This window comes from Cajanus cajan, chromosome 2 (assembly GCF_000230855.2).
Source record: "Cajanus cajan strain Asha chromosome 2, NIPB_CcT2T_4, whole genome shotgun sequence".
In the NCBI taxonomy this organism is placed as follows: domain Eukaryota; kingdom Viridiplantae; phylum Streptophyta; class Magnoliopsida; order Fabales; family Fabaceae; genus Cajanus; species Cajanus cajan.
In genome coordinates, this window is record NC_138518.1 from 18,784,637 (window position 1) to 18,795,129 (window position 10,493).

The 10,493-nt window shown below is 31.9% G+C and overlaps 1 protein-coding gene across 1 annotated transcript; it reads left to right on the forward strand.

The window, feature by feature from the left end:
* Nucleotides 1-4,214: 4,214 nt before the first annotated feature.
* Nucleotides 4,215-4,919, forward strand: LOC145954797 (uncharacterized). Its single transcript, XM_083069486.1, has one exon. The coding sequence runs from the start codon at nt 4,215-4,217 to the stop codon at nt 4,917-4,919; it is 705 nt and encodes a 234-aa protein (XP_082925612.1).
* Nucleotides 4,920-10,493: the final 5,574 nt, after the last annotated feature.

Here is a 10,493-nt window from a genome sequence, read left to right on the forward strand (position 1 = left end):
TTGCACAGTAATTATGTTGTACTAAGTGTAGTAACATGTTGGGTCATTATACTCATAATACAAATTTATAAATAGACACCTATAGAAATTCAAATAGAGACCTACGAAACTAAGGGATCCCCCCACTACCCATACCTCTCATACATGTCCATGAATGAGACATTCTCACTCCTCCTTACCTTGGGTGATGATCGCGTGACCCAACTTGTTCTCCAAAGCCCCAACCACTACTTTGTATTTTATTTAGTGACCTCCTTTAAGTTCTCTTCTACAATTATTGTTAAGATTTTAGAAGGATATATAATGTAAACCTAATCCTTGTTGTTTTTAAAAGCCTCCAAGTTGATCCTTATTGTTTTTAAAAGCCTCCAAGTGGAGCTTAGAGTCCAACCCAACAAACTCCTTTCTCCACCTACAACCTTTTTCTTTTTATTTTATTTAATAAAATATTTTAATTATTGCTAACCCAATTAATTAGATTAATTAATTCATAAAGTATAATTATTTTATTAATCACTTTTTTTAAAAAAAATGATGTTACAAAATATCCATCATCAATAATTCTCAATGTTTTATAGAATACAACATCAATAATTTTTTTGATTTAAAAAGCTATAAAATAAGTCTCAAAATATCATGTATAAATATAAGACATTTAACATTTCATATAATTTAGTTAGTTTATCAATGAAATAATCACACTTTAAAAAGTATTGACATTTTGTTTTGCATGAAAAAAAAAGTAGTTAATAATATACCAAATATTACTAGATATTATATTTTCAAGTGTTCTAATATTGAAAATAATATGAATTACAATTAATTTTTTAATCAGAAAATATTATAACTAAATTTTTATATTTATTAAATTTGCACATAAAATACTATCTTTTAACCAGGCGATTATACTATTATTTCCCAACACGTAACTACACACATTATTCTATGTAGCATTAAAAATCACAATGGTCATGAAAGTCTCCGAATGTCTCCTCTGATATGAATTAAAATCAAAACTAAAGTCTAACCTCCGATTAGGGATGGCAAACATACCCGTACCTGCGGGTAATATCCGAACCCGTCCCGACTTTGACGGGGAATACCCGGTTTGACCGGGTACGGGTACGGGTACGGGTAAAACCCGATATATTAAATCGGGTACGGGTACGGGTATGTACTTACCCGCCCCGTACCCGTCCCCGTTCTCATTTTTAATTTAATACTCACTTTCAATTTAATTATATTAAAAAAATTTAATATTTTTATGTGTGATTATTTATTATAATATAAGATAAAAAAATAACTTAATTATAATTATAATATAATAAAAAAAATTTATAAAAAAATATCATCTTTTTTACAAAAAATAAAAAATAAAAAAAAATGACGGGTATGGGTACGGGTACGGGTATACCCAATACCCGATGAGGACGGAGATGAGGATAAAAATCTATACCCGACAGGTATGGGGACGGAGACGGGAATGGATTTAACTCGCGGGGACGGGGACGGGTATCATGAAACCCGTACCCGACCCGCCCCACTGCCATCCCTACCTCCGATTCATCACCTATTCGTATATTGTTTTATAAATCATGAAACATGTGTCCATACCATTTTTTTATATAGATTCTCTGGATTAAAAGATAAAATGTGAGATCGAGATTTCCATGGAAATATGTCAATTTATTAAAAAAAATATATAATAAGAAATAAACCACCAATAAAAGTCACTACTGTAAGTAAATAATTATTTATTTGCAATGAATTTATGAAAGAAAAAGCTCGATTTTGTTATTAATTTTTTTAAAAGAACTTCTATAATAACAATAAAAAAAATGTCTCACTCGTTTATTTGATCACAACCACAATAAAAATGATAAAAATAAATCTAACATAGAAGAACTAAAATGTGTTCCTATTGAGCATGGGTCCGGTTATATAGTACTGGATTAAAAAACATTAGTTTTATAAATCTTAAACAAGTATTTATGTGATATAACATGTATCCTATAAATAATGATATAACAAAATATTGTGTGTGTGAGTTTATTTCCCACATAATGTTGAAGCACGTAATTATTTGTCTCAGAGAAAAATATCAGTTAACATCGAAATGAAGTTTACGCATAGATTCGGGGGAAAAAATGGAAAGAGAAAGGAAAAAAGTAATGGTGTGAAAAATGATATGAGTAAAACAAAAGGTTAAATGTATTGACTGTTGGATCCTTAATCCAACGTTGGTCTTATATGTGAATAATTATATATTAAAGACACATAATGTCAAATTAAAGTGATCTAATGACGTATAAATTATTTTTGACAGTTATGTATCTGAAAGGTTATGGGACCTTTAATGTGTGGTAACTAAAGGGTAATTCTATTTCTGTGATGGGTTAAAATAGAAATACCAAAAGACCTTATGACTGTCTACAAATAGGTTAGGTCCCCAGATCACACTACGTTCTTTTCTTTTCTGACATCCCATTATCAAAGAGAGACAGAGAGATAATTAAAGGGTTCTCTCAAGAGAGTACGTGTTGATCTGGAAGGCCAAACCGCACAGCTCTCTTATCATCATGAATTCAGGTATGCTTCCGCTTATTGTTTCTAGTGATTAACATGATAAATTTTTTTTATATAGATGATGGTTTTCATCAAAAAGTTTAAATTTGGTTCTAACAATTGGTATCAGAGCCATTTATCATGTTTTATCATTAGGAATATTTTGGACATGTTTCTTCATTATAGTATTATATAAATTCACCATGCATGTACAGTTGAAAGAAAATCCAATATATGTATCTTCTGAATATTATAGTAAGGAGAAAAAGACTTTAATTGTTGGCTGATTTATTTATTTATATATTTTTTGAAATTCCTTTATGTAATTTGGAAAAATGGATTTTCATATGCACCGTAACATGGAATGCTAGTTGTTTATTTGATTTTAATGGAGTTTGCTTCCAGGAAAGTTTCTTTCTACAATTTGTATTCATTACTATGGTTGAATGCAATTGATTGGATTGGTTTCAGTTTCAATTTACAATTTTAATTAATTTTAAGGTGATATATTGCTTATTATATCAAACGCATATTATATTTAATTAGTCTGAACTTTTAATTTGCGTTTGATACATAATATTTGTTTGATATATGATGTATGATATATTGAACATTTGCAAGCATGTATTGAATTTAGTAAACTATATTGTATGAAAGGTATGATTTTTATATCAATTTTGGGATTTACGACTAATTGGTTATGAAGAATCAAATAATAGTTTTTTTTTTATATTTTGACATAAATTTCTTGATGATTCTCACAGATTATGTATTAAATTGATATATTATTATATCTCTTTATGCTAATTGATTTCGATTTCAATTACGAATTAAATTCATTTTTAAATTGATATGTTATATATTGCAATTGATTTCAAATTCAGATACGAATTTAATTCGTCTTTTAAATTATGAATTCATTTGGTTTTAAACTGATACATTAATATATATTATGTCCAACGTTTAATGTATTAATTATTTTTTATATTGAGAATTCATTTGATTTAATATGTTTACATTATTGCAATAATAATTAATTTTATAATCAGTTTGATTTTTATATATACACACGGTAATATTTTTATTTATTAAAAAAAAATAGAACCTGCATATCATTACAATAAAGGTTGATTTGTGTGTATATATAAATTTAACAAATATTAATTAAATTCAAATACTAAAATAGTAAAAATAAAGGTTCATATATATATATATATATATATATATATTAAGATTAATTAATTGAAACAACATGTCACCAAAGTGACCTCTCTTGTGAAAATTAATTTATTTTAAAATATAAAAGGTTGTGATCTTGTAACTTATGTGTGTATTAGTCGGCCCAAAGGAAGGTTAATATTTTACATAATTACATGTGTACTTGTGGTGATAAATGCGTAATAATTATTTGGTTTTTTTTTTACGTGTAAATATTAAATCAGCCCAAAGGAAGGTTTATTATTTGACATGTTCTTATTATTAGCATTTTATTATCGCATCAAGGTACCATTGAATAATTAAAATTTTATCCAAAGATAAAATATTAATGTATTACCGGTATCTTGAAATGGGATTTATTTGTATTTGAATTTAATTTTTATTTTTGAGACTTATATGAGTGTATTTTGTTTGTTGTTCTCAATTCAGTTATGAATGATCCTGCCAATATTACTGCTAATGTCAACTTTATTCCTATATTAAATGGCTCAAACTTCAAGTCCTGGAAAGACAATGTCTTAATAGTTCTTGGAGTAATGAATCTTGACCTTGCGTTAAGGATAAACTCACCCCCACCTCTTACGGATACAAGTACCTCTGGAAATAAGAGGGAAATGGAAATGTGGGAGAAGTCAAATCGCATGAGTCTAATGATCATGAAGAAAGCCATTCCAGAAGCATTCCGAGGCACAATATCTGAAAATATAAATACAGCTAAGGAGTTCCTTGCAGAAATTGAAAAGAGGTTTGTTAAGAATGAAAAGTCTGAGATAGGTACACTCTTGGCAAACCTAATTTCAAAGAAGTATATGGGTAAAGGCAACATTAGGGAGTACATCATGGAGATGTCTCATATTGCTTCAAAACTAAAAGCACTTAAGTTAGAACTCTCTGAGGACTTGTTGGTGCATTTAGTTCTGATTTCTCTTCCAACACAATTTGGTCAGTTTAAGGTGAGCTATAATTGTCAGAAAGAGACTTGGTTTCTAAATGAGCTCATCTCACATTGTGTTCAGGAAGAAGAAAGATTGAAGCAAGATAAGACAGAAAGTGCTCATATTGCCTCTACCTCAAAGTATAAGGGCAAGGGATTGAAAAGGAAAAAGGATAAGGAAGTTGCAGTTACAGCACCTTAAAGGAAACAACAAAAGAAATCAAATGAGTCTGAAGGCAATGGTTGTTTCTTTTGTGGAGTTGTAGGGCATGTGAAGAAGCATTGCACTAATTATCACGCATGGCGTGCTAAGAAAGGTATGCTTCTAAACTTGGTTTGTTCTGAGGTTAATTTAACTTCTGTACCTAGACACACATGGTGGATAGATTCTGGTGCAACAACTCACATCAGTGTGTCTATGCAGGGTTGCCTGAGTTACCGAAAACCAAATGATGGTGAAAGATACATCTATGTGGGTGATGGCAAGACGATTCAAGTTGAAGCAATTGGAAAATTTAGATTATTGTTAAAAACTGGTTTTTATTTGGATCTTGATGAAACATTTATTGTACTGTCTTTTAGACGAAATTTAATTTCTATTTCTGTTTTGGACAAATTTGGTTATTCTTGTTCATTTGGGAGTGGAAAATTTAGTTTGTTTCATGATTCAAAATTGGTTGGTTCTGGTTTTTTTATCAGGTTATGATAATCTTTATTTCATTGATACGATTGCTTCATTTAATGAATCTTTACAATTAAGTACTCGAGGCATAAAGAGAAAATTAACCAATGAGAATTCAGCTACGTTATGGCACAGACGATTAGGTCACATCTCTAAACGAAGGATAGAAAGACTTGTGTCAAACGAAATTCTAAACCCTTTAGATTTTACAGATTTTGATATTTGTATCAATTGTATAAAGGGGAAACAAATCAAAAAAAAGGAGATTTGAGGCCAATAGGACTTTGGATGTCTTAGAACTTATACACACAGATATTTGTGGACCATTTCCTACGGTAGCATGGAATGGTCAACAATATTTTATAACGTTCATAGACGATTTTTCAAGATATGACTACATTTATCTCATTCATGAAAAGGCAAAGTCATTGGACGTGTTCAAAAATTATAAGGCTGAAGTTGAGAACCAACTCAACAAAAGAATTAAAAGCGTCAGATCTGACCGTGGTGGTGAATACTATGGTAGATATGACGGTTCAGGTGAACAACGTCCAGGACCATTTGCTAAATTCCTAGAGGAATGTGGTATCGTCTCACAGTACACTATGCCGGGTTCACCCACTATGAATGGTGTTGCTGAAAGACGAAATAGAACGCTTAAAGATATGGTAAGGAGTATGATTAGTCATTCTACTTTACCAAAGTCACTCTGGGGAGAAGCCCTTAAAATTGCAGCATATATCCTTAATAGAGTTCCAACAAAAGCAACTGGAAAAACCCCTTATGAACTTTGGACAGGCAAAAAGCCTAGTTTAAAACACTTACATGTTTGGGGTTGTCCAGCTGAAGCAAGGCCTTATAGGCCAAATGAGAAGAAACTGGACTCAAGAACTATAAGTTGTTATTTTGTTGGATACTTTGAAAGATCAAAGGGGTATAAATTTTATGATCCCACAACTAAGTCGATTTTTGAATCAGGAAATGCTCAATTCTTTGAGGATGTAGATTTTGCAAGGGGAGATATAATTAAGGACTTTGTATTTGAAGAGGAATATGTTGATATTCCCGCAGGTGTTATTGACATTGTTCAGGATCTTCTTCTTGACTTTGTTCAAGACACAACAAATCAAGATAATATCAAATCTCCTATGCAAGAAGTTGTTCCAGAAGAACAAACTCTTCCTCCTCAAGAACCTATGCCATTAAGGAAATCCACTAGAGAAAGAAGAAGTGCAATACCAGATGACTATATTGTGTTTCTCCAAGAACATGAGGTTGGAATTGGATTGATGGAAGATGATCCAATTAACTTTCATCAAGCCATGGAAAGTTCTAATTCTCAAAAGTGGATTGATGCCATGAATGAAGAGATTAAGTCCATGAGGGACAATGACGTCTGGGATCTTGTTCCATTACTAGAAGGTGCGAAACCCATTGGTTGCAAATGGATATTTAAGACCAAGATGGATTCGAAAGGTGATGTGGAGAGGTTCAAGGCTCGTCTTGTCGCAAAGGGATTTACTCAGAAAGAAGGTATTGACTATAAAGAAACTTTTTCTCCGGTTTCTTCTAAAGACTCTTTTAGGACTATAATGGCATTAGTGGCGCATTTCGATCTTGAGTTACATCAGATGGATGTAAAGACAGCGTTTCTCAATGGTAATATTGATGAGACAATTTATATGATGCAACCAGAAAACTTTATTTTGAAAGATTCAAAGAATTTGGTTTGCAAACTTAAGAAATCCATCTATGGGCTCAAGCAAGCATCTCGACAATGGTATTTCAAGTTTCATCATGTGATCACCTCGTGTGGTTTTGAAGTGAATTTAGTTGATGATTGTATATACCATAAGTTTTGTGGGAGCAAGTATATTTTTCTGGTTTTGTATGTTGATGATATTTTGCTTGCTAGCAACGATATAAATTTATTGCATGAAACCAAGAAATTTCTATCTAAGAACTTTGAGATGAAAGATCTTGGTAATGCATCTTTTGTATTGGGCATACAAATACATCGAGATCGTTCTCGAGGTACTCTTGGGTTGTCTCAAAAAGGTTATATCGAAAAGGTTCTCAAGAGATATGGCATGCAAGAATGCAAACCAGGTAATACCCCTGTGGCTAAGGGAGACAAGTTTAGTCTCGCTCAGTGCCCTAAGAATGACTTTGAAAAAAAGGAGATGCAAAAGATTCCTTATGCATTAGCAGTAGGAAGTCTTATGTACGCTCAAGTCTGTACGCGTCCAGATATTGCGTACGTTACAGGGATGTTAGGCAGATATTTGAGTAATCCTGGATTGGATCATTGGAAAGCAGTTAAGCGAGTCATGCGGTACTTAAAGAGAACAAAAGATTATATGCTCATATATCGGAGGTTGGATCAGCTTGAGATCATTGGGTATACTGACTCTGATTTCGCTGGATGCCAAGACAGTATGAAATCTACATCAGGCTATATATACATGCTAGCTGGAGGTGTTATTTCATGGAAGAGTGCTAAACAATCTCTTATAGCCTCTTCTACTATGGCAGCTAAATTCATAGCGTGTTATGAGGCATCTAATCATGGAATTTGGCTGCGAAACTTTGTCACAGGCTTGCGTATAGTAGATGGTATAGAAAGACCACTTAAGTTATTTTGTGATAATAAATCAGCAGTTTTATTTTCCAACAACAACAAAAGCTCAACAAAGTCTAAACACATAGACATCAAGTTCCTAGTTGTTAAAGAAAGAGTTCAAAGTAAACAATTGTCTATAGAACATATTGGCACAAACTCCATGGTTGCGGATCCGCTTACTAAAGGATTACCACCCAAAATGTTTCTTGAGCACACTGCTCATATGGGTGTTATGTCTTTAAGTGATGTTCAGTTTTAGTGGGAGTTTGTAATTTTATGAATGCTTCTATGACATAGACATATTTTTCAATATATGTATGGTTCAAGTATATTTTCTACAGAAATAAAGTTTTGGTATATTGAAACTTTGATTTTGTCATGGTTTGATCTCACTAAGGTTTAAGGAGAACCTATTGGAATTAGGCATGTTAAGATCACATTACATGAAAATTCCATACTACACATCCATATCATGATTCATGTTATTCATTTGTATCAATATATGTGACCATTGATGGGTTTAATTACGACAAATTAAATGTAACAAAGACTGCTTTGATCCTATGTTGGTATGATTGATGAACCGAATTGGTAAAAGATGCATTTTATAATTATATAATTATAAGGTTATACATATAGTCCAAGTGGGAGATTGTTGGATCCTTAATCCAACGTTGGTCTTATATGTGAATAATTATATATTAAAGACACATAATGCCAAATTAAAGTGATCTAATGACGTATAAATTATTTTTGGCAGTTATGTATCTGAAAGGTTATGGAACCTTTAATGTGTGGTAACTAAAGGGTAATTCTATTTCTGTGATGGGTTAAAATAGAAATACCAAAAGACCTTATGACTGTCTACAAATAGGTTGGTCCCCAGATCACACTACGTTCTTTTCTTTTCTGACATCCCATTATTAGAGAGAGACAGAGAGATAATTAAAGGGTTCTCTCAAGAGAGTACATGTTGATCTGGAAGGCCAAACCGCACAGCTCTCTTATCATCATGAATTCAAGTATGCTTCCGCTTATTGTTTCTAGTAATTAACATGATAATTTTTTTTTATATAGATGATGGTTTTCATCAAAAGTTTAAACTTGGTTCTAACATTGACATGTGTGTCAGTTTTAGTGTCTTCAAGGGTGAACATGTGTTGAATATGTGAAAAGTGAAGAAATGAATGGTGAAGAAGAAAGAGTGGAACTTCTTTCATGAATTTGTTTTAGCTGAGAGTGTGAAAGAGAAAAGTAAAGGATTATGTGAGTAGTTATAAGAACAAAGTAAAGTCGGTGCTAAAAGCATTTCTTATGTCATACAGTTAGTTAAACTCCGAGTGTCTATTTGTGATGAAGTGGATAGTTTTCTATGGGGGGAGACACATGGGTACAAAAGTGGCTGCTAATTCCTTGTTAACCAATGAGGAGAGATGTAGGAGGCATTTGACAGTGGATTCTGCTTGTGTGAGATGTGGTGACAGTCCTGAAAATGATCATGTGCTTAGAAGGTGTGTTGTAGGTTGGTTCCTAGAGACAAGCAACATTTATTTTTCATTTGCAGTTTTAAGCTTAATTGTGATGTTGGTTTACCTCAATTCTAGGAAATCAGCTGTGAGGGGAGTGTTGCGTGATCATAGGGGTGTGGTGTTGTTTGTCTTTGCTCCCAATATTAGCTTTTGCTCTCTGGTTCAAGGAACTATGGACCATATATATTGGGGGTATCTCTTGTTTGGAATAGAGGGTACAAAAGTTTCTTGGTGAAGACTCACTCTTTGAATGCAATAACTCTTTAACAAGGTTGTGGTTCTTACTGTTCGTGTTATAGTTTGGTTCAAGGTATTCTATCCTTCGATGTTATGGGGGCAATTTTAGTTGGCTTCATGTTTTATGGAAAGTTAACCAAGTTGCAGATATATTAGCTAGTTTTGGATTATCTTTGAATGTTAATTTAAGAATTTTTAATGTTATTTGTCTTTTTTTGCTTTGCTTGTCAAAGCATGATGTAGCTTAATTTCTTTTCCTGGTGGATTTATTTGATTTTTGTAAGAATAGTTTTAAAAGATCGTTTTAAAATTCATAAATGGTTTTAAATGAGCAGTTTCAAAATTTTGGTATTAAAATGATTAGTTTTAAAAATTCAATAAAAGAGGAACTTAAAAATAGTTGATTACTTAGTCAGAAAAAATATTTGACTATAATAAGATAATTAGAAGATTATTTAAGAAGAGTAAGAGTGCAAAACAAGTTAAGGCGTGGCTGAATATTTCTACTTTTATAGGAAAAAAGTTTTTAGCTAAATAGCATGTATATCTCATAAGTCATAACTCTTTTTCTACATCATGATGTTATTTTTTACTATTTCAAAACATATTTTCTTTGAAAGTAGTTGCAAAATTGATATACAAAATCACCTATCAAGTTGGTAAGAAAAAGATTTTACTATGGATTTATTGAAAACTGATTACTTG